The sequence below is a fragment of the Pipistrellus hanaki genome, assembly GCF_964339955.1.
Source record: "Pipistrellus hanaki genome assembly, chromosome: 7".
Taxonomy (NCBI): domain Eukaryota; kingdom Metazoa; phylum Chordata; class Mammalia; order Chiroptera; family Vespertilionidae; genus Pipistrellus; species Pipistrellus hanaki.
The window spans coordinates 61,844,388-61,869,656 of NC_140509.1; the positions used below are offsets into that span (position 1 = coordinate 61,844,388).

The 25,269-nt window shown below is 40.1% G+C and overlaps 1 protein-coding gene across 5 annotated transcripts in view; it reads right to left on the minus strand.

The window, feature by feature from the left end:
* UTRN (utrophin) overlaps positions 1 to 25,269 on the minus strand; it is a gene marked incomplete at its 3' end in the record, with an annotated part of 411,728 nt that overhangs the window by 239,169 nt on the left and 147,290 nt on the right. For all 5 annotated transcript variants that reach the window (XM_084889907.1, XM_084889908.1, XM_084889909.1 and 2 more), the window contains 10 exons: positions 20,434 to 20,547; positions 19,414 to 19,569; positions 14,989 to 15,159; positions 12,548 to 12,727; positions 7,720 to 7,854; positions 5,725 to 5,874; positions 4,622 to 4,783; positions 4,069 to 4,197; positions 3,288 to 3,461; positions 1,441 to 1,596 (listed from right to left, as the gene is read on the minus strand). In XM_084889907.1, the coding sequence (XP_084746033.1) occupies positions 1,441 to 1,596; positions 3,288 to 3,461; positions 4,069 to 4,197; positions 4,622 to 4,783; positions 5,725 to 5,874; positions 7,720 to 7,854; positions 12,548 to 12,727; positions 14,989 to 15,159; positions 19,414 to 19,569; positions 20,434 to 20,547 (1,527 nt within the window). The remainder of the gene's footprint in view (positions 1 to 1,440; positions 1,597 to 3,287; positions 3,462 to 4,068; positions 4,198 to 4,621; positions 4,784 to 5,724; positions 5,875 to 7,719; positions 7,855 to 12,547; positions 12,728 to 14,988; positions 15,160 to 19,413; positions 19,570 to 20,433; positions 20,548 to 25,269) is intronic.

Below are 25,269 nucleotides of genomic sequence, written 5' to 3' on the forward strand. Positions count from 1 at the left end.
TTGATGACAGAAAGCAAAATAAACTGAATTTAGCATTGACCAGACTCTGGATCCATCTCCCAAATGGTGTTAAGGAATAGTACATGTTACACAATAAAATCCACAACCACCTCTGTAATAGGCACTGCCCTTCCTCATTTACAGAACAGGATGGTGAAGCCTGAAGAGGGGAAGACCATGACCCAGGTGACACAGCCACTGGATTGAGCCTGGTCTGAGCCATTCCCGTGCATATATTGCCCAGTCAATAAATAAATATAACATTTCAAAAAGAACTTCAGCTGTGTAATACCAAAATGATGCGCTGAGAAATGTGATCCAGTGGTATAGCTCCTCAAAATGAATCAAAATCAACAACCCAATCTTGCAGAAGTGAAGCAAACACCCAGGAAATGTATGGACTGCCCATTTTCACTGGTTTGAAAGTGATAACATTTTAGCTGGTTTTCTCTGGGCTCTTATAGAAAGAAACTCAGTTACTATTTAATAATGCAAGAAGGATCTAAAATGTAATCTAACACAGCTTTCTAATACTGCCAAGTTTTCAGTTCCACACTTTTTTTTTTTTTTACTTCGCTGGTTTCAAGACTGAGATTCTCAGTGAGAGAAGACACACAGCCTGTTGGATCCAGTCAGTAAATGGCCCACCATTCCCAGCCGATTCACTAAAATGTCCAATGATAGCTGTTTCCTGAAAGGATTTTAAATCCTGCTAGACCAATGTGACCTTCTTGTGACATAAAATTTATTAGAACCTGATGTTTGAACACGGCTCAGTAGCCTATTCAATTTAAATATCAATCTAAATTCAATTTTTAAAACTATGATTTTAAAAATCCTAAACGCTATTATTGGTATAAGCCAATAACTTGAGTTTAAACAGGGACTATTATTTTTTAAGTTTACTTTTGAAATGTCAATAGTCATTGAAAATATAAAGTGAATCTGGATTAAATATTAAGAATAAGTTTCAATACAATTTGTACTCATTGCAATATTAGCACATTTAAAAATTAATACACATTATTGGAATCACTGAAAACATTATTAAAACTATAACATTTAAACACAGTTTCTCCCAGAAGTGAAATTTTAAAATGCACAAGAGAGCCGAAACTGGTTTGGCTCAGTGGATAGAGCGTCGGCCTGCGGACTGAGGGGTCCCGAGTTCGATTCCGGTCAAGAGTATGTATGTTGGTTGCGGGCACATCCCCAGTGGAGGGTGTGCAAGAGGCAGCTGGCCGATATTTCTCTCTCATTGACGTTTCTAACTCTCTATCCCTCTTAATTCCTCTCTGTGTAAAATCAATAAAATATATATTTAAATAAATAAATAAATAAATAAATAAATAAATAAATAAATTTTAAAAAATGCACAAGAGAGAGACACACACACACAGAGAGAGAGAGAGAGTAGTGGCAGGGCGGGGCTGTCCTCACCTGTGCACCCAGGTCATTGTAGAGCACCTTCAGAGAAGTCAGCTGCTCGTCCAGCCCCTTGGGGTTGTCGGTCTGCTGCTTCTGAACAATTTGTCTGCCAGTTTTGATTACAGTTTCCACTTCAAGCTTGACTTCGCTTAAAGTTTTATAGAATTCCTTAAAAAGAAAACATGACAAATTGCACACATCACAGTGGAAACCCGGTAACTGGAATCATTTCAGAACAAGGCTTATCCAGACTGACAGTTATGATTTAACTACGGAGATCAAAGGGCTTTCTCTTTGCCCAATTTGGATTCAAGGGATGAGTAAAATAGCATCAAGTTTGCAATAACTTTTTTAAATCAGAGAAAAAAATAAACAAATGGCGTTTATATTTGTTTCAAAAAAAAAAACTCAGATACATATTTTGAAAGTTTATGAAAGTTTATGAACATTTTCCAAATGTAAAACGTGAAAATATCAGGACTAAAAATTGGAGTGTCTATCATTTTTAAAATCATGACTTTAAAAATCCTAAATGCTATAATTAGAAAAAAATCCAATCTGGCTATATTTCTGGCTATTGGAAATTGGAAATATTACCATTATTTTTTTTCTTACAATTCTGAAGTACCAAAGCTACCACATTGATACCTATACTACTTATGTAATAAGAAGATACATGACAATTCAACACATCAAGATGAATATGACTTTAAAAAATTTTAGTTATCAAGTCAAATTCAGAGCTGTCTTCATCTCCATTACCTTAAACTGCTCTGTGGAGGTTCTCTTGCCTCCATTCATCGTGATCCTGACCTGAAGCATCTCAGGTGGCTCTGTCACACAACAGACCTCTGAGCCAAGTTACACAAGTCAAGATTGGTGCTTGCTTTGTTGACCTCTATATCTCAGTAAATATTTACATATCGATATATCAGTGAGCGTGTGCGTGTGTGTGCGCGCACACACACACACACACACACACACACACGGAGAAATGTATCCTATTTATTCATTCTTCCACCCATTTCAGCTTTTGAGTAATCAAACAACCTTTGGTATATAAAGACTTGTGGAGATAACAGTTTTGATAAGCACAAAGAACTCTTCCCAATCTTTTATTGTCTTTACAGGTGTCATCTTCAGCTTGGTCATGATTCTTCTCAACCAGAACACTAATTCTAAGAGTGTATATGCTTAGCCACATTTTAAAATGTATAAGCAACTGAATTTTAAAATTCAAGACTGCAACAACAATAAGGCCTTCTAAATAATTTTTTTTACAGATCTTAGGTTTAAACTTTGATTTAAAATTAATTTTTTTCTGGAGAATGATTTTTCTGTAATAATATTCCTGGCATCTGTTCTAAGTATAATTTCTTCTTTCATATTTTAGATTTAGACTTTATAAATTAAAAATTAAAATGTAAGTATCCTTAAGAATAATTTTTTTACATACTAATATTCCTAACATCCATTCTAAGTATGGTTCTTCTAGCTACCTCAAATTTATCCTTTAATAGTTAGTTCATTAGTCATATTCTGCCAAAGCCTTTCCTGTGATTATGTTTCTTTTGTTTTTTAATCATATATATGTATATTTATGCCTTTTTTCTTTTTTATTTCATGACACTGTAAAAATTTATTTTACTCCATCTTATCTATCTCCCCTATCTCTTCTAATGTCTTTGGAGGAAAAGACCACACTTCTTATTTTATAACTTGTTTTTCATCCTTAATCCCTATTGTTAATATTTATTTACAATATATATTAATATTGAACAAACCATGTACGTTATGCTAGATGAAGCCATATTTGCTGCTGGAAAACCTAGTGGACGCATTAACCACAATGCCCTCACCATACACTTGTCCAGATGTTTCTGTATCACATCAGGGTCCACATCCTTCACGTCCAGCACATGAAGTTCTTCTTTCACACCATCCAGCACACGCTCACAGTCGAGCATGCGCTGTTCGAAGTTCGCAGGCTTCTGAAAAAGCTGGAACTTGGTGGACAGCTCTTGAAGTTTCCTCTGTTGGAAGAAATGATAAAAATAAGCAATTCACGTCATAATGATAATCTCTCTCAACAGATGGAATTAGTATAACACCTGCTGCTAAAATGCTGTAAAAAGAAATCACAATAAAAGCATTCCATAGAGGAACTCAGAGAGGTTACCCAGGGTCATACATCATTTGACATTCAATGTGTCAGTCTTACACATATAATAAAATGCTAAGCTGGTCTCCCTGAAATTAAAACTTCACTAATTTTCCCACCTATTTGAAAACTACAGCAGAACTACTCAAGGTGTTCTTCATGAACTCAGAGTGAAAATCAATGTCACATCCACCGCAAAGGACTGAGCGGTGCCCGGTGTATTAGCCGCAGAGAACTGACGCGGACTCTGTATCAGGGGAAAGACTTATCAACCTAACTTCTAAACCTAGCTTTCTATCTCTTCTCAACTCAACTTCAGAATCACATTCGATATTGTCCACGCATGCAACAATTTGTTCGTGCTGCTCTGCCTGGGATGCAATGAACCCGCAATGTGTCACCCGTCTTACTGTTCACATCAGAAAGAAAACCAAAGGCATCCAAGTAATCATTGCCCACACATCGCTCCCCCTGGTCACCTGCATGACATCCATCCGACTTCTGTTTCTAGCCGCCTTGTCTTCTGGGAAGGTCAGAGGCAATAAGCGCATGCTTTTTCGCAACTCTTCCAGCACTTTCTCGTGTGAAGAGATCTGTAATTGAATTCTCTACAAAGAAATCGGAAGCAGGGAAGGATGTATTTTTTTTTAAGTTCCATATAATCATATATTACATAAGAATATGCAGAGCCCTGTTCAAATTTCAATAAGTTTGCAGTATAATAATACTAAATGCAGACTACTGTATGTTGTGCACAAACTATGGTCTTTGCATTTGTCATTTCTAATGTCCACTGCTTATTTATAAAAAGGAATTTTCCCAATTTCATAGCTAGAAAGCTATCTTTTTCCAGGATTTCACATAAAGGCCAAGAGAACTCTAAAACCCACATGCTGCCCCAAAAGCAAGGTCACCCTTTCTCACTGACTGCCGGTTTGGGGTGGCAGGAGGGGCTGGTGCTCTTGGAGGTGAGGAGGCGATTACTACACTTGCTCTTCTGACGACTCAAACACCTCAGATCCATGGCAGTACCTTCGCTTCCTGCGGAACTTGCGAGGCATCTACCCTGTCCGTCAGGTAGGTTGTTAGCTGCTTGTCCAGATCCTGTAAGCTATCCAGCAAAACTTCAAGCATCTCACCAGTTTTCCGTAGGTCATAGAGTTGCTTTCCTAAAGACTCCAGTTTTCTCTCTGCCTACACAGGGGATAAAACAGAATCATTCGTCTTCATAAACTTAAATAGCTGAATATAAGAAAACCCTATGATATGACTACCAAGAAAAAAAATACAGGCTCTAGTTCAAGACTTTGGCGAGCAGTATGAATAAATAACTAGCAATGATAACAATGAAAAGGTCCTTGTGGTATCTTACATATCTTGCAGTGAATTACTCGTTTTTACTTCTTTCTACATACAATGTCATTCTGTAAAAATGTAAAGATTCCCTAAATAATATATAAAACAGAGAATTTCCCATTTACTATGAATTTAAAGTGTTTTTTAGAAACCAGCAATAAGCCTATCAACAAGGATATAATATAGAACAAACGTCTATCAGTAGAGTGAACCTATAGAGCTTTTTTCCAAAACCTAAAACAAAAATTCCATGTACATATGTATATACCACTACTTCCTGCACTTTTGAATCAAGATTGATTCTTTTCCCAATCTCAGCATCAACAGTTATTATTTAATATGTGTTTGAAAGCATTAATATTCCTCTAACCCTCCTCGGGAAGAACAGTCTTCCTTCTCTGCTTACTGATATGAGCATACACGTTGCAGTTCATTTTGGATATGCATCTAAGACAGCTTGGCATTTTATCACAAAAGCTTATGTCAAATTCTGCCCTCCCTAGTATTTCTAGGACAATGTGAGTTATTCTTACATACAGCTATAATATAATTCAAAGGAAATGAAATAGTTTGTAAATAGAAACCATCTTATAGATTTTTTTTTTAATGATCAAGTTTTGCCTCCCTAAAGTTGGGTTTACTCTTCCTCAGCTAGTATTTCAAAGCCCACAACACCCCCGTTCATGTTGGTTACAAGCTTTTCCCCTTGGCACAAGTTCTTGAGGTCAGCTCCGTCTCACAAACAACTAATCTACACTCATGCACCTCCCAGTTCTTACCAGGCTACTCAGTTCTTCATATCGACTGTTGAAAGCCTCCAGTTTCTCACTTATAAATTCATCCATTACCCCACCATCAACGAGAGTCTGGCCAAGTTCCTGGATCTGGGTGCGATTATGGGCTGGATGTTGCAAAACGGATTCTAGAGACTGGACAGGGACAGGAAGGGGAAAATAATGCACTTAACTGAGGCAAAATGTATCAAGGATCCAAAAGTATCCATTTTTTAAACAAGTAATTCCATTTTCTACCCAAGAAACAAGACGAGGAATAATTAATTTTCAAAAATATCTATAATGGTATTAAAAAATACATAGAATTGAGAACTCAGCATAAAAGATGATATATGACAATACAACTTCATAGATAATTTTAGTAATTATTAATTACATGGGAAAATGTCCATGGTGTGATGCAAAGTTTGAAAGCAGAAAACAATACTATAAAGCAAAACTATTTCAAACTGTTGATTATATTTTGAAAAATAGGTACTCAGTTTTCTGTAACACATACAGAAAGCTAGGTGCTATTTTGTATACACACTTTATATGTACATAAACCTAAGTAACCTTGGAGTTAAATATTATTTCGTATTACAGATGGGAAAACTGAAGTTCAGAGAGCTTAAGTACATAGCCTAAATACTGGTACACACGGTAAAAAGAAGAGCTAAGATTCCAACTTGACTCATGATTTCAAAGTCTTTGATCCAGTTATTATAATGTACTACCTTCCAGTGCGTGTGTTAAAAATAACAATAATAGGGAAGTGCCCTGGCAGGTGCTTCTCAGTGGTTATAGGTCAGTTTGGGAACCTAAGAGTCGAGGTTCAATTCCTGGTCAGGGCACCTAGTTGGGTTGCAGGTTCACTCCTCACCCACCCTGCTTGGGGCTCATGCAACAGGCAACTAGTCAGTGTCTCTCACACATTGATGTTTCTTTCTTGGTCTTTCTTTCTCTCCCTCAACCCCCTCCCTCCTTCCATTTTCTCTGAAAAGCAATGAAAAAAAATATCCTCAGGTGAGGATTAACAATAATAATAATAATAATAATAATAATAATAATAATAATAATGAGGAAGAAATTTGCCAAAATGTCTAAAAGTATTTACCTTAGAGTTTGTTTTATACTTTTCTCCATTTTCCGTATTTCTAGAATGCACATATTTTAATTCTCATGTTAAGAAAATTAAGCTTTTCATTGTTTTCATGCTCTTCACCTCTCACTCTGCTCCTTTATCTGAGAAGTGACATCTTTTCTCCAGCAGAGCATCCAGCTCCTGGGATTCAGGTACCACCTTTGACTTACTTCTGACCTTCAATCCAGGCATCCGCTTAATTACCATGTGTCCCTACAATTTCAAAAGCATATCTATCCTCTTCCTAGCCTCTTCCTTCTTTTTTTTTTTTTTAAGCAGCTCTACTGTCTTCATAATTTATTTCATTTAAGAAACAGGCATTAAGTCATCGTGAAAAAAAAAATCAGATGCATTTCTTGGCCTCAAGGAATTCAAATGGGCCTGGAGACAAGCTCCTGGGACAGGATCCCACACTTCTCACTCTTCCCTACCCACCCTGTCCTCCAACTTGTCACATCTGAAGATAACATGGAAGGAGCCACTGTAAACACAGGCATTGCCGTGTCTTAGGAGCAAAAACAACTTTATGAAGAAACAAGAGAGCAATCGTTCTAATACCTTAAGGCAGAGTTCCTTCCCTCCAGGGACTGGTAAAAAGAGGCAGGAAAAATCACTGCGGTGCTTTCCTGACGTCTACAATACACTAATTAACAAGTACCCACCTCGGGGACTGAGTTAGTGGGTCAATCATTAATCTAAACATAAAGGATGGTACAAACACTTCAAGCAATGGAAGGCAACACTGAAAGCTGCTGAGGGAGAAAATGCCTTGCTGGCATTAGGCAGAAGATTCCTCATTTAAATACTCATTTGGCTTCCCTACAATAAGAAATAGCTGGGAGAACGCAGGTGCCCACCTCCTTGGCCTCAAGGATAGCGTCTTCCTTCTCCGGCAGGGTCTCCATGCTTTTCACCTTCTCTTCCAGGGTGTTCAGCCAGCTGGTCTCAAGGTCCAAATAATGAAGTAATTCAAGCCAGCAAGACCACACTTCCTAGAATAGGCAAGGAGGAAAGGGCATTAGACAAGCAGCCATTTAGAGATGAGTGCATCTCCAGCGCTGCATATTCTCTCCACTCAACAGCCACTGCATTTAGATTGAGGAGCATAGGTGAAGACCCAGAAACTGATAGAATTGAAATTTCAAATAAATGAAATAAAACCTCATTCTTTAGTAAATCACACTGGACCAATTGGAGGGAAGACGGGAGGCAAAGAGGAGCGAGCTGCCTCACTCTTTACAGGAAAATAAATTCCAAGGCCCTGGTTAAAAGTAAAAAATAAATTACTTAACTAGTAGCAAAAAAAAAAAAAAAAAAAAGGGAATATTTTATTAGTTTGCTTTTAAACTAGAAAGGTAAAAGCACTCATAATCGCAACACTTTTTAACAATTATATAGAAAACTGGAATTCTATGGGCCCATCCTATTCCAACTCAGAGCTAATGGATGTAACAATTTGCTGAATACTCTTTCCAACTGTTTTTCTAAATTCATAGGAACATATCTATATGTGCAAAGAACCATATTTTGCCCAAAATGGAGCTATACTAACTGTATTAATGGCAACCGCTATCTCCCAATTCCTGTGAGGAGTTTCAGGGGGATAAATTTATACCCCCCACTTCCTAGGAGAAAGTTATGGGAGGGACAGCCCCTTCCTCACAGAAGAGGAGCCTACTTGGCGGATAAATGTAGGAAAGAGAATTCCCCGTGGAGCCCCCCGGTTGGTTTTCTTTGAGGTCCACTGACTGAGAGGAGGCACGTTCCAGCCTGCACTGCGAATGAGTTGTGTTGACAGGGTCAGGGGGCAGCAACTTTTTCTATTAAAGGCCAGACAGTAAATATTTTAAGTTTCACAAGCCACATCTGGTCCCTGCCACAGATTCTTCTGTTTATTTTGTGTGTGTTTTGGTTTGTTGTTAATAACCCTTTAAAAATGAAAACCATACACACCATTGTTAGCTCACAGGCCACCATGGAAGAGACACAAACCAGATTTGACCCTCAGGTTGCCATGTGCCAGCCCCTGAATAAGACTGAACGAGAAAAGGTGTGTCTGGTCCCACAAATGTCTACAGGTGGAGAGCAGCAGAGACATCTACTCGGCTGCAACAGCAAGCAGAGCCCATGTTCTGATGGGGAAGGAAAAATGAGCAGCATTCCCAGGAAACAGAACTGGGCCCTAACCGAGTACCAGTCCTGCCCCAGGTGTAGGGGCCCTGGCCAGATTTCAGAAGGACTAGTATTACAATTCAGAGTCACTATGAATAGTGACTGCCATTTACCTTCCACTGGCCCCACTTTTTTGAATGGAGTGCCTATGCCTAGCTCACCTTTGAATGTGCGTGTATGGGGTGCGATAACTTATCTTTCTAATAGGCAAGTCACAAAATTGCACGGTGCCACACCTGCACCTAAAGAAACTGTCCTGAGAGTCACATCTGTTTAGGCCTAAGGCAGGGTTTCGAACTTGATGCTGTACTGGATAAGCCTTAGGGAGTCCCTGGGACAGTGTAAGTGCATTTTGCATGTGGGAGGACTGTCACTAACGTATGACCAGAGGATGAACTATGGTGGATTAATGATGGCCATGGTTTTTTGCCATTAATCCCATTAAGTGGTGAAATTCTTTTCTCCTGCCCTGGAACGTGGGTTGGCCTTGTGACTTGCTTAGACCAAAAAAATGTTACAGATGTGACACTGTGTCAAATTGGAGGCCAAGCCTTGAAGAGGGCTGGGAGCTCCTGCTTTCTCCCTCTGAAAAGCCAGCTGCCATGTGGTAGAGAAGCTGTGAGACTGGGAGACCCTGTGGAGAGAGGCCAATGTGAATGTCCCTGCTGAGCCCCCAGTCAAATGCAGCCACCTGAGTGAGCTAGTAATAGACACCATGGAGCAGGAAGCCACCCCACTGAGACACCTCAAACACAGAATCATGAGAAATAATAAATAGCTTTAAACGTTTTAAAAGTCACTACTGCCGAAACCGGTTTGGCTCAGTGGATAGAGCGTAGGCCTGGGGACTGAAAGGTCCCGGGTTCTATTCCGGTCAAGGGCATGAACCTTGGTTGCGGGCACATCCCCAGTAGGGGGTGTGCAAGAGGCAGCTGACCGATGATTCTCTCTCATCGATGTTTCTAACTCTCTATCCCTCTCTCTTCCTCTCTGTAAAAAATCAATAAAATATATTTTAAAAGTCACTACGTTTTGGGGAGATTGTTGTATAGAAATAGATAACTGAGACATAAGTGGGTGTAAATATATTACCAATATAAAAACATGGTTGGGAAGAATATACACCAACTTCTGAATGATGATTACTTCAAGAGAGAAATGAAATGGGATGGAAAAGAAGAAATCAGATTCTACAATACTAAGGTACCCTATTTTAAAAATGGGATCTGAGAAAATATGGCAAGAAGTTAACATTAGTTATAGTGAAAAGATGTTTTAATAGTATTACCTCTATTCTTTTGTAAGTCTGAACTAGTTCCTGATTTCATATCTTTTTCAGGAGTCTAAAAATAATCAAGGTGATACATTTGGATTCCTCTAAGAAGGGCATTCTCACTCTAAGTTAGAAATTTGGTCTATTTCTGCCCAATATTCTTTGGTAATCGCTGACATAATTTTAAAATTGTTTTTACTTTTAAACCCTTTTTTTCTTCTTTTTCACTGACCATTTTAAAAATATCAAGCCCTTATCTTTTCTCTTTTACCTTTATCTTTTTTTTTTTTTTTTTTTTGCATTTTTCCTTCTCTCAAACTAATTTCAAAGTAACTATAAAATTAATTCTCAAAGCAATTCCAAACCCTCATTCCTTATTTTAAAACTAGAAGCCTGGTGCACAAAATTTGTGCACAAGGTGGAGGGTGTCCCTCAGCCCATCCTGCACCCTCTCCGATCCGGAACCCCTTGAGGGATGTCCGACAGCCCGTTAGTGGGATCGGGCCTAAATGGGAGTCAGACATCCCTCAATAATCCAGGACTGCTGACTCCCACTGCCCTCCCCTGCTGGCCTGGACCCCCAACAGCCCTCTCTTGCAAGTTTGGGTCCCTCCCAACTGTTCTCCATTGCAGGCCTGGTACCCCCTCACCCAATGCCCTCCACTGCAGGCCTGGCCCCTCCCAACTGCTCTCCCCTGAAGGCCTGGGTTCCTCCTCCAACTGCCTTCCCTTGCTGGCCTGGTCTCCCCAACTGCCCTCCTCTGCTGGCTGGTCACCCTTAACTGCCAACAACTGCCCTCCCCTGCAGGCTATCTTATAGTGGTCATCATGTGGCAGCCATCTTGTATCCACATGAGGGCAGCCATCTTTGACCACATGAGGGCAGCCATCTTGTCTTGGTGTGAGGGTCAATTTGCATATTACTCTTTTATTAGATAGGATGTTACATCTGGAATAAAGACAGCTTGAAGAAATGACACAATATATGTGGTCTTTGTTAGACTGGGATAATTTTGGGACTCCATTCATTATGTAATCCAGGCAGTATGGCTCAGTGTTTGAGCATCAACCTATGAACCAGGAAGTTACCATTTCATTCCAGGTAAGGGCATTGTGGGCTCAGTCCCCAGTGTGTGGCATACAGGAGGCAGCAATTGATGATTCTCATCACTGATGTTTCTCTCTATCTCTCCCTTCTGCTCTGTAATCAATGAAAAAAATTAATTTAAAAATATATATAATGAGTTGTTATTTTGGCTAGAAATAAAAGGAAAATAAAAAAGAGCAAAATCAAGGGTGGTTATGACAGAGAAGAAAACATGTATAAAACTGTAGTAAAGTCCAATTCCAATATCATTCACTAGGACTTAAGGTTAAGCATGCATAACACTATAAGTTCTGTTTATAGAATTTTAATTTCTCAAATAAGTAACCTCCTGTATTTTACATTACATAATATATTAATATTAAAGAGTGAGGTTTTGAGTTGTAGCTTTCTTATTAACTAGTCTCAATTATCCATGATTATATTTACCACAAAATAGTTTCAGAACAAGCAAGTAATGGTAGAGTTCAGTTTAAATATTATAGTTGTGCTGTTTACCATTTTAGGATATACTTCAAGATGGTCATTTATTTGAGGTTGAGCTGAATTTAAATTGAAGTGCTCCTAAACTATTTTAATGACATAAAAGTCACACTAATATAGAAACAAATAAGAACTCAATTTTATTTTAAATAAAAAACAAAACTCATAGAATCATCTGCATCTTAAACCCAATGCCCAGTCAATTACCAGCATATTCAAGTTCTACTTCCTCTACTGCCTTTCAGGTGATTCTAACTGTAGATGCCACTCTAAATAAAACATTTTAAAACTCTCCATTTCTGTCTGTGCACTAACCAGGAAAAACAAAAGAGATGTTCACAGCACACTGTTCTAGAATCTATAGAATCTGCCTATAGATCACCTGTGATATAAAAACCTTGATTTCAAATATAAAAAATGTAAAGTCGAAAGATGTTAAATGACTTTCCCATGAACCTTAATTGAGGGCAGATCTTGATCCCCTATATTTTGTTATCCCTGCTTCATTTTATTAACCTATTAACCAAGAACTATTTTCCTTTATGATGCAGTGTTTGGGGGAAAAAATCGAGTTATTTTCCAAGAAATGGAAATGGTCAGTACATTACAAAGTTTTAATCTCAGAAACACATCACTGAAAAAAATATCATACCTCAAGAGTGTGGCACTTTCCTCGAATTCTGTTGCAAAGAAGTTGGTAATTCTCAAGCTCAACATTCAGCTCAGAAGTCAATTCCTGCCCACTAGAGGGCACCTTTTTAGCTATTAACTTGATATTGTCCTTTAGTATCTTTACTCGGACTTCCTTCTGCAGCACATCTTCTTTCGCCCTCTGTTCCAGGGAAGGATAGAAATGAAAATTGTCCCCCTTTCTCACTAACCAATGTCTTTCTTTTTCCTAAAATAACTAAACCAAAATTAAAACATCTATGTGATTTCAACTACCTAATTTAGAACATTATTTAAGTAATCACTAGAGAGACTTATTTTGAAAAAATAAAATAATAAAGTTAAATTAAATTAAATACTAGCTATAAATTCTCACTCATTATATGCCCCAATGAAAACAGTCCCACATAAACATTTTCATTTCATAACAGGCAGGCAACTTTAACACCTAAGTCATCCTTAAGTTATGTTTACTGACATTAAATATTTTCAAAGTCTGGGCCCATGATAAAAATATCAGCATCTTAATGTAGTAGGCTACCTTTAAAATACCTTATATACTGAATAATGTTAAAACTTAAAAAAAAAAAAAAAAAAAAAAAAAAGGCTACACTAGCCCAGCTCGCATGGCTCAGTGGATTCACTGCTGACCAATGAACCAGGAGATCAAAGTTCGATTCTCAGTCAGGTCACATGCCTGGGTTGTGGGCTCAATCCTCAGTGTGGGGCCTGCATGAGGTAGCCCACAAATGGTTCTCTCTCATCACTGATGTTTCTTTCTCTCTTTCCCTCTACCTTCCTCTCTGATGTCAATATAAAGCTACACTAAAAATTATGCTTCTGTGAAAATATAAGTACAATAAAAGTCCTTTGTCATGGTAATGCATGGATTATATTTAATCCATTTTAAAATATATTTTTATTGATTTCAGAGAGGGAGAAAGAGAGAGAAATATCAATAATGAGAGAGAATTTGCTGAAACCAGTTTGGCTCAGTGGATAGAGCCTGTGGACTGAAAGGTCCCAGGTTCAATTCCGGTCAAGGGCATGTACCTTGGTTGCGGGCACATCCCCAGTGGGGGGTGTGCAGGAGGCAGCTGATCGATGTTTCTCTCTCATCGATGTTTCTAATTCTCTAGCCCTCTCTCTTCCTTTTTGTAAAAAATCAATAAAATATATTTTTTAAAAATAAATAAATAACGAGAGAGAATTATTGATTCACTGCCTCCTGCAAGCCCTCTACGGGGGATCAAGCCTGCAATCCGGGGATATGCTCTGACCTGGAACTGAACTGTGACCTCCTGGTTCATAGATTGACACTCAGCCACTGAGTCACACAAGCTGGGCAAAATCTAATACTTTTTAAAGAACATCTGAAGATAGATTTTTGCTTTAGTTACACTTTTAGGCAAGTTAACTTTAGCCTAAAACATTCAATGTGTTGCTTAATCTTATTTTTTTTAAATAGCCTTTAATCACTATCTCTTTTGGTTTGGACACTGAAGGAGACTTAAGTAAGGTTAGAAATTTGGGAATGATGCCGAGTTCTTTTATCATATTAAAAAAAAAAAGAGTGTTCAAGACTATTGCCATAGGAATATAAATTCACGGGAAGTATATCCTGTGGCCCCAACTGATATTAAATCCCTTGACAATGGATTACTGCAACTCTACCTGTTCTAACAAACCACTTATATACATGCGGCATATGCCCCATGTAGTAGCTGGCAGAACACATCTGATGAAATAAGAATAAACCCCAAGCAAACTGGAAAGTCTTTCTTGGTCCTAATGGAAAAAAAAATTATTCCTGAAAATTTTTGGAAATAGTTGTGATGATTGCACAACATTGTGAATGTGATTGATGTCACTGAATTTTTTTAATTCGGTCTCTGTGGTTTCCCAGGTTCTAAAATAAAAAAAGTCACAGGGCCCTACATGGATTCAACTCATGAGCCATGTTGAACTTCCTTTCTTACTAGAATCACAGCAGTTCCACTTCCTTTTTTTTAATTTAAAATCTTCCTATGAAGGATTATATACCATTGACCTTTGAACAACACAATGGATTAAAATTCATAAATAACTTTTGACTCCCCCAAAACTAACTACTAAGCCTACTGTTGACCAATAACTTAAACAGCCTTACGAATAACATAAACAGTCAATTAACACAGATTTTGTATGTTAAATGTAAGCTAGAGAGGGGAAAAGTTACAAAGAAAACCATAAGAAAGAGAAAATACATTTACAATATTTATTTTTTAAAATCTGTGTATAAATGGACCCCTACAGTTCAAACCTGTGTTGTTCAAGAGTCAATTGCACTATCATGATTTACAGACAGATGGATGGTCTTTTGTATGATTGATTGACTTTAAAGGGAGAGATAAAGCCTGCTGATACTGACTATCCCAGCCTCACCCTCATCTCCTGCACAGCATTTTCAAGTTCTTCTGGTGACTTGTATTCAAAATCCTTATCCAGGTCTTCTTCTTCCACCTCCATCATCCATTCTTGCATTTCTTTTAAGTCTTTTTTCAGGTTCAACACTTTTTCTTGACGTTCAGACAATTTATCTTTATGACTAGAAACCTAGAAAAGAAAAGCCATTTAGCCAAATAAACAAGTGTTAATACAGTAAATGATAGGTTTCTAATAGCTAATGATACAGTGGTAACTTCCCACAAAGACTTTTACGGTTAAAATTCAGATGAAAGCTTTTATACACTTTCTGCTGATGCTGTGAAAATATAAGCAATAATGAAAACAATAATGATAACTGTGATTCTAGTTCACATTTTGGATATTAATCTAATCTGGACTTATCTATAATAATCAAAGCACAATATGCTAATGAGACCAGAAATCCTTCCAGACAAAGTCAGGTTATGAGAGACACAACCTGCTTGCCATGGCTGGAGGGAAGCCTGGGTCCTGAGTGCCAGAGGGAAGCTGATGCCAGCAGCCAGGGGAAGAAAGACCTACTCTTGCATGAATTTCGTGCATTAGGCCTCTAGTCTATTATAATTTTTTAAATGCATAACTTCCCAAATTAAGGAATCTAACCTAAAAGCACATGTTATAAGCAATAAAAGCACATGTCATAAGGGATTTTACTGTAGCATTGTTTATTGTAGAAAAAAAATGCAACCAAAATATCCACTTTCTCCTTTTTAACAGGATTCGCTGTAACAATTTTAACTTTAAAAGCATAGAAGAGGAAGCTGTTACTAACGATGTTCATAAAATACTGTTCTACGCATTTTTTATTTTGATAATTTACTATACTTTCATATTCCACAGAGACACAAAAATGTTATGAGAAAATAGGTGTTTTTCTCAACTTGGTTCAATAACTTAAAAATTTCAGAGAAACCTAAAATATTTCCCAAGAGCTCCTCCAACTGCAAATTCATTCTTACTAGGGGAGAGATGCCGGCCACAGAGACCATGCTCACTCGCTATCCACCAGCCCCCCCAAGTTCAACCTCACGGCAGCATCACCTGCCAGGGCTGCTTGGCTGCGCAGCTGATAGTCACCAACGGCCAGGACAGAAATAGATGGCTCTCACGAGACTAAAGGGCACAGCTTAGCGGCTTTCCTGTCCCCACTCTCCATCAGGATCACAGTCATAAACATAGAAAGGAGTCAAACAGGAGCTTTGCTCTCAGGCCAGTCTGGTACGCTAGGATCCTGCTGCCAGCAATACACACAGCCCTGGCCCAAGCCTGCCTGATCAACAGTTTAATCTGATCAGCTTCACACACACACACACACACACACACACACACACACACACCACAGTTCTTGGGCACCGCTTCCAGAACATTCTCTTTGCTAGTTTCTGGACATTAGTTAGTTATATAATTTTCATGGATCCATAGAGAAATGAAAAAATAAAAATATATATAAATAAAGACACTAGCAAACTTTTCAGAAAGAGCAAAGCTCAAAATTGTAATTAACTCCCTGAAATTATCAATTTTCTATTTTCTGGTATTATAGTGTTCTTTCTTTCATGAGATCCTGGCTAGGTAGAATAGATGACATAGACTGTTTTTTGCTTGTTGGTTGATTTCATATGCCTGTCCCTTCTTAGCAAAATAAAAATTTGGCAGCATTTATGCTTATCTCAAAGTTCTTCAACCTTTTTAGGACTCAGTGAAATGCAATAGTCTGGAGAAATGCCTGCTGCTGAGGATACTTAAAAATGTCCCATACATTCAGTTTCATGTTTTAAACCAGTAATAACTCACAACTAATTCTATACTGTCATATGTGTGGTATAATAGGTGGATAGGGAGATAGAGACAGACATATAATAGAACTGAATGTCTATGTCTATATGTATGTATGTATCCATCACCTTCCTGGCTCCTCACCATTAGAAAAAAAATTACTCAAAGATGCAATATAAAATTTTTATATAAACACTAACCAAAAAAAACACTGTATTAACAGATCTACTACCCACAGGACTGTCTGTGAGATATTCCTGTGTTTCACATTTTCTCTCCTTTCCTCACTCTGCTGCTGTTTCACTAACAAAAGAGAAGCAGTCAGTATAGTCCCTTTCCCTTCCATTACCAGGGAGAAGCACTGCATCAGCAATTCTTTCGCTTAGAGAGTAAATTTCATTCCTTCTCACACATAATCACAGACTTCACTTCAGAAATGATGTTCCCTCAATCTCTTCTGCATCATTATTTCTCCTCCTAGGCGAGGTCCTTCTTTCCAGCATGCAAATATCCTGTAGTAGGTATCTCTTACTTTTACAAATTACAAAAGCATCCCTTTGGATGCCCATGCCCCTCGCCCACCCCGTTTCTCTGGGTCTTTAAAAGCCTCCATTTGACAAGTCTAGAGCTTGTTTTTCAGTTCCCATCGGCCTCAGCAATCCGCAGCGCCAGGCTCTGTGGGAAGCTTTCTCCACCGCCTCCAGGGCCTCACACTCTCCGGGCGTTTCTCCTCTGGCCGACCTTCCCTTCTCAGCGTCCTTGGCCTCTGCCCCTTCCTCTTTCCAGAGGTAAGTGCCAAGGAACTCCACCTGCATGTCTACCATGGATCTGGACTTGAACCCTTCCAGATGGAAATCATCATGACACCTGCTCCAGCAAAAGCTTCTGCTCCTGGAGTCTTCACCATTTCAGTAAATGGCGCCACCATTCACACAAAGTGAACGTTTTTGCAAAATCCCTAGCCTGTCCTTGACGGTTCACTTTTTCGAATATCACACTTGCAGGCCATTACCAGACTCTCATCTCTACTTACAAACCACAGTCCACACCTAACATTTCTCATGGCCTCCACCACCATCTCCCCAGTGCAGGAGCCATGCTCTCTCTCCTAAGGCTGCAATAGCATCTTGCCTGTCCAGATGAATCCAGAGTGATCTGTCACATGTCACTTCCCTGTTCAAAACTCTACAAGTTGCCTTCTGTGTGACGTTATCCTTGAAACAGAATCCCCCGCCTTTGTCTCCAAGGCCATAAACAGCCCATCCCCAACTCCCATCCCACCTCACAGCTCACCCTTCTCCAGCCCACTGCCTCCCTGGCTCACTCAATCCCAGCTGCAGTGCCTTTCTTGCTCTTCGCTAAGCACGACAAGCTCATTCCCCCTGAGGAGCCAAACCGCCCTGAGCTCCCCTGGGTTACCTCTAACCCTAAGCTGGTGCCCTGGGTCAGGGGGCTGGTGAGGGGGATGAGAGTGATGGCCTGGCTCTAAGGAAACCAAGCCGCCCTGGGCCGCCCGGGGTTACCTCTCGGGTTGGATTGAGAGAATGGCCAAAGGCGCCGGACCGCTTGCGGAGGCAGCGGCAGCAGCGGCGGAAAGCGCTGCCACGGCCGCCCTCTGGCCGGTCGCAGCACGGGGACTGCCGAAAACAACAAAACATGTCTCTTCGATAGGGACAACTCCATCCACGACTGCTCCAGCAGGAGCGGGTAGGGGTTTGTGGTGGGGCAGGGGTTGCCCGGCTACCAGGGTTCCACGCTCTGTCTCCGTCATCGGGGCGCGAGGTCACTGCTCCATTGTGGGGTGCAGCTCAGGGTGGGGCACCAGGCAGTGACCCGGGGGGGTTTGTGACATGTCCCTACCGCAGGTCAAGGCTGGGGGGTGGACGTGGCGTGTGGGTGGCTCCCTGCCCCAGGTGTATCCCAACACGGGAGCTGAATCTCATTTCCCCCGGGGGGAGGTGGAGGTGGTGATGGAAGGTGGAGTAGGGGGTGCCCTTTGCCCTGATGTTTAGTCCTGGGGCCCGCAGCCCCGTGGGGTGACTCCCCGATGCGCCTCCCGTCCACCCCCCTCCGGCGCCCTCGCGCTCAGCGGCCAGCCCGGCCCCGCTCACCTGCGCGCCCACGGTGCACGCGACCATCCCTGACAGCCAGAGGGCCACCCAGGCTTTTAGTAGGAAGATACTATTAACTGCCTTTTAAGTGTGGTCATGGTGTGGTGGTTTTGTGTAACAGCGTCCTCACTGAGGTGCGAAGTGTGAGGATATTTTCAAATCCTTGTCCAAGGTACATTTTTAACCAAAAACAAAAGAAATATACATGTATGTATGTATGCATGTGTGCATTTAGAGAGATCAGGGGAGAAAATGAGAAAGCAAGCATGGTAAAACACTAAACATGGGCAAATTCAGACATGGCGATGAGGCTGCTCCCTCTACCATTATTTCAATCCTTTCAGTTTGCTAAGCACAACAAGCTCATTCCCCCTGAGGAGCCAAATTGGACAATCAGTATGCTCTCTGGTTTTCAGACTGTATGGGCCATAACAATCACTGTTGTCAATGGCATCTACCTCTTGAAAAACACAGACAGTAAAGCTGAAAAACTTACCTCCTTGCTATATTTCTCCAGTTGGGTTTGGTAGTCAACCAGTTTGGTCTGCACCCAGGTTTTGATTCCAGAAACTGGACAACTTTGAAGGTGTGTCTCTACTTCCTTCATGTTTTTCAGCGATGATTCAACTGTATCTATTTCTTTAACAAAAGCCTGAACATACAAATTAAGACATAGTTGAGTTCATTTCCATAGAAGTGTATGCCATAATTATAGTTTTGCTTTTATCCCTGCAAATAGTGTAAGAACAGAATGGTTGGGACTCAAAAGTTCAACTGCTTCAGAAATACTGTACCCAAGAAATTCATTTCACCTGGGTACTTCATATAGACATCTGCCAAATTAGATAGGAAATACTTGATTCTCAGCAGGATATAGCACTTTTTAAAAATATATATATATTATTAATTTTTTACAGAAAGGAAGGGAGAGAGACAGAGAGTCAGAAAAATCAATGAGAGAGAAACATCAATCAGCTGCCTCCTACACACCCCCCACTGGGGATGTGCCCACAACCAAGATATATGCTCTTGACCAGAATCGAACTCGGGACCCTTGAGTCTGCAGGTCGACGCTCTATCCACTGAGCCAAATCAGTTTCGACAGGGTATAGCACTTTTAATGAATTTAGAGAAGCCTAATGATTTCACCAAATTTAAGCTGTATGCAGTATTACTGGGAAATTTCAACTATTAAGTATGTTTTTCTTAATGCTTCACCATGTGGCACAATAAGAGCAATATGCAGTTGGTGATTGTGACACTAAGATTGTCATCATGGCATAAAACGACAGCTCTTATTCTCTCTATCCAAATTTCTATAATCGTGGCCAAAAATAAAATATAAATAATGAGTCGCTTTTTATTAACTCTAAAGCAAAAAAACTTTATAATGAAAGATATTTTATCTCCGTGTGCTGGCATGTCCTATTCTAACCATGTTAATAATAGCTGCAAACAATAAAGGAAAAGAACATGTTATTTATAAGGGCAGGTCCCCTAGGTCAGCAGGACTCACCGAGCATTGGTCAAGCTGCCTTTGTAGCCCTTCATCATCTCCTGGGACAGCCTGCTCTTCCATTAAGAAGTCTTTCGCACCCTCCATCCACTTCTCAATGATTTTCGAATCAGTCTATGGAACACAATAACAAAGGGGGATATTACTCAGTGATATCCAACCTACTGCAGCTCAAAATCTATTGCTACTGGGAGAAAAAGACAATTGTTCAAAACTTTGATAGCATCATTTTCATTTACTTATTTCTTTTTTTAATATTCCAATTCTATAAATAATGATTTTTCTTCATGAATAACTTGATCCCCCATGATTTGACAGTTTCCTGGCCATTCTAAAAATTTCAAAACATCCCCCAACAAACCAAGCTATTTTGCCTCAATGTCAGCAGTATCTAGGATTAAAACCTCAAATTACAGGGGGGGCAAATGCTTTTCTCGGTATAAACAGCGAAATATCTTTTGTTCTTCCACAGTTTAGAACAAATTTTCTTCTATGGTTAGCTACTCAAAGCAGAAATAAATAAAGAGGGAATGAAACAGGTTGTTCTTAGTTCTGCTGGACGCTATTATCTGAGAGCCCAGGACTGTCCGCTGCCCAGCTCCATGCTTTCATCCACAACGTACTAACACCCACAATAGCCGATGCTGTGTATGGTGCTGAGAGGTCTAAAACAGATAAGAAAGGAAATGTTTTGCGGAGGGAAAGAGACTCTAGAGACAGCAACATTGGGAGTGGCCCTTAAAGAACGCAAGTCCGTAGGTTCAACTTGATCTCTACCACTAGAGAAAAGTAATGGTCATTTCCTTCCAAGGCGTCCCACAACACCATCCATCAGTCTGACTTCTTAATTTCCTTAGTATTAAGCTGGCTTTGTTTCCTTGCACCTTCTCTGATTCTTTGTTTCTCATCCAAACCTGGGATAAATATAAGTTTTCTATCCTGTTCAAAAAATACTTTCAGATTTGAAGGCAACCACCATTGCTCCTCTTAGTCTCCCATTGGTTAAACATCCCCAGTTCCTTCCAGGGTGGCTCTAGGACATGATATCCAAGTATTGCACTCCCCACTCGGATCGACATGTTCTGGAAACTACATCAACTTTTCAATATCCTTACAGTAGGTATGCCACACAGAGCTGAGTATTCTTACAATGTAGGGTTGAATGACAACAAAGGGAGCTAACTGGTATTTGACCGCAGATAATTACATTCATGAAATGCCATCTAAAATTCTTTAAGTTTAATTTTCCTAGAGTTGTTTTGTTTCTTATGTCATTTATTTGATTGTTTATAGCCATATTCTTCACAAGAGTATGGTTAACTCAAACTCCAAAATTCCCATAACTTCCACAAAATTGCATTTCCCTTATCTCGTATTGCTTACAATTAGGAGTTGATATTTACAAACAATAAACTTTGCCTTGTTAGCTCACAAAATTATTTGAATTTTTAGTCTCTCTACTTTATTTTTTAAAAGGTATTTTTATTGATTTCAGAGATGAAAGGAGAGGGAGAGAGAGAAACACCAATGATGAGAGAGAATCGTTGGTTGGCTGCCTCCTGCATGCCCCACACTGATTCATAGGTTCATAAGTCGAAGCTCCACTACTGAACTACTGAGCCACACCAGCCAGGCTAGCCTCTCTACTTTCATATCAGCTAACTTTCCCAGGTCTCTCTTATTTGTAAATCTGAGAGTGAAGTATTCCTTTTCTGTTGATTTTTTTTTTTTTTTTGGGGGGGGGGGCGGATAGTTGGGTTTCCTCAGGTAAAAAATAAAGACAATGGCAGTGCCTATCTGAGCATTCCCCTGTGAGGACACCATGCCATTCATTATTCAACAAATTTCCAGATTACTTTTCAAAACATAGGAGTCAACCTAATACTAGCATCCAATTGACTTTCCATCTCCCTCTCATAAGGTCATAAGAGACTTCCTCAAATACTGTACTGAAATCTAGGCTTGTCAAAAATGATGGTTTGTAGCATTATTTGAACTACATGAGCTAACATGAAATGTGGCTCTGAGTCTGTGATTCAAATAATCTAATATCCCTTTTCCAAGAAAAAAAAAAAATTAAAGAAAATCAGTCCTTAAAGGAAATGAGTCTGGACAAGGCTTATTAGTGGTGTCCATGTTGATTCCTGGCAACCACACAGCCTTTGCCAAGCACATATAAGACCTCTGGTTGGTCATTTATCTACAGCCAAGAACCAATATCCATCTTACTTCAGGTCTTTATCTTCTAAAAAATGCTCCCCTTTAATTAGGACTTTCATCTATCTCCATTTTTCTGGTAATTTCTCGGTAATTTCTCACAAAATACATGATGTGACCTTGAAACCCTGGGTAAAAATCCCAGGTGACTTGGGCTGCAGATTTAGGCTTCTGAAGGTTCCGTGTGGTTTTTCCATCTAACTCAGAATTCAGGCTCTAATGCACTCTCAGTAATGACTATTCCACACTTTCTAGTTTGCAGGGCCATTCTCTGATGAAGATGGAAAGCAACACGTGCCGATATGCTGAGGCCTTTCTGGCTCTATTAATATTATGCCACCTGCACAACCACCTCCTCCATTTTCCATTCACGGCTTCGAAAGCCCTTTTCATCCCACTGTGCACCTTCCACAGTTCCCTTTCCCTCTGTTCTTTTGCCAGCCTGCCCCTGTTCCATAGGCCCATGCTACTCTTACTCTTTGCTATTATTTGCTTTGGTGATGTAACTCTTCTTTTATTGACTCCAGCATCTGAAGATCTTACCACAGAAGACATGGTCAGGACAAGTAGCGGTGGGGTGTGCAAGAAGACAAAAGTGCAAAAAGTGAGAGTCCAGCCAGCATGACTCAGTGATTGAGAATCAACCTATGAACCAGGAGGTCAGGGTTGGATTCCGGGTCGGGACATATGCCTGGGTTGTAGGCTCGATCCCCAGTGTGGGGTGTGCAGGAGGCAGCCGATGATATTTCCAACTCTCTCTCCCTTTCCCTTTCTCTCTGAAATACATTTTTAAAAATCTAAAAAATAAGAAGAAAGAAAAGTATGAAACTCTTATAGAGTTCATGAAGAATTCGACCTGCCCACTTAAGTAGCTGCCACTTCTGGCACTGTCAATCTCCATTCCGAACTTTTTAAGAGTTAGCAGCAGCTCTATTGCCATATAACTGACAAGTCAATAAATCAAGTTTTGAATAAGGAAACTGATAGTCTCCTGAGCCAAGGCTTTTTGACATTTTCACGAAAGCATTATGCTGCAAGGAAGTTTTAGTCACCGTCAGCCTTGACTGGAGCAAGTGGCCTCCACGATACCTGTTGTTGGCATGAGGGAAGTTTTATGGCATCAATCCCCACCCTTCCTCCCTCTCTCTCACACACAGACCATGTGAAGACACCCAATTCACACACGCCTGTCCTTGCTTACCCTTCACTATGAGGGAAAAGAAAGAGGGAAGCAATAGACACCAGCCATGCAGGCCAACTGATCACAGACAGGCATCTGAAAAGCTGTTTTCACAACCAAGAGCCCCACAAGTCTCCCCACCATCCTCAGTCCTAGGAGACAGCGTGCCCCCAGGAAGAGGAAGACTAAGGTCTGAACACCAAACTCAGCAACTTTCTAATTTCTCTTCTTTGAGCCTCAGAAGCCTCTGGGAAAAAATAACAAATACCTTGCCTGAAATTTTCTTGGAAAACATAATGTCTGCGCAAGTACAGAGCTGGGGTGCAGTAAATGGCAGCTATTATTACTAAGATTTACAACACTAAGTGCTTTAGGACCAAGATTAGCCCCATAAGAGTTACCATGTCCAAACTCTGGTGTTGATTCCCAGTGGACACTCCACAGGAATAAGCAAGGGTGAGAACATGTTTCCTTACGGGTGTTTAATGTTTTTAACTTGCTGCTGACATGAATGCTTATCCTGTCATATAACTGTTGAAAAGTAACTGTTCAAAAAATAACAGTTTGAAGAACTGAATCCAGCTCAGCAGAAGGAAGCCAGATAAATGAGGAAAGGTCCAATGTTAAAAATGCCTGGAGCAGCGTCCCGTAACTGCCCCTGCCAGCCACACCAGGGGGAGGGTCACTAAGACCAGCTGCTAACACCAGAGAGGGAGCTCTGCTCCGTCCTCCAGCGGCTCCTCTTTCCTTGGAAGAAAAACATTGTCTCACTTCACTTGTAATAACGTCCCCTGTGATTTAAAAAAATATCAAGCCCTGGCTGGTTTGGCTCAATTGGTTGGGCATCATCCTGTTCACTGAAAGGTGGCTAGTTCGGTTCTGAGCCAGGGCACATGGCTGGATTGCAGGCTTCATCCCAGGTGTGGTTGAGCAGGAGGCAGCCTATCATAGATGTTCTGCTGTCACATTGATGTTTCTCTTTCCCTCTCTCTCCCTCTCTCTCTAAAAGTCAATAAAAATATTTTTTTAGAAATACCAAAAGTCACCTCACCTTTCATTCAATCATTCAGTAAAGAAGTGACCTAGACAGTGAAAGCACTAACATGCAGTTTCTGTCGTTAAACATCACTGCACTGATGCACTGTGAGCTTCTAATGCACCAGAATTGAATGTTTCTCCACCTCCATCCACTTGAAGAATACAAACATATTGCCTCAACCGGTTTGGCTCAGTGGGTAGAGCATCGGCCTTCAGACTGAAAGGCCCCAAGTTGAATTCCGGTCAAGGGCACATACCTTGGTTTGGGGCATATCCCCAGTGGGGGATGTGGAGGAGGCAGCTGATCAATATTTCTCTCTCATCAATGTTTCTAACTCTCTATCCCTCTCCTTTCCTAGCTATAAAAATTCAATAAAATATATATATTTTAAAAATGTGAA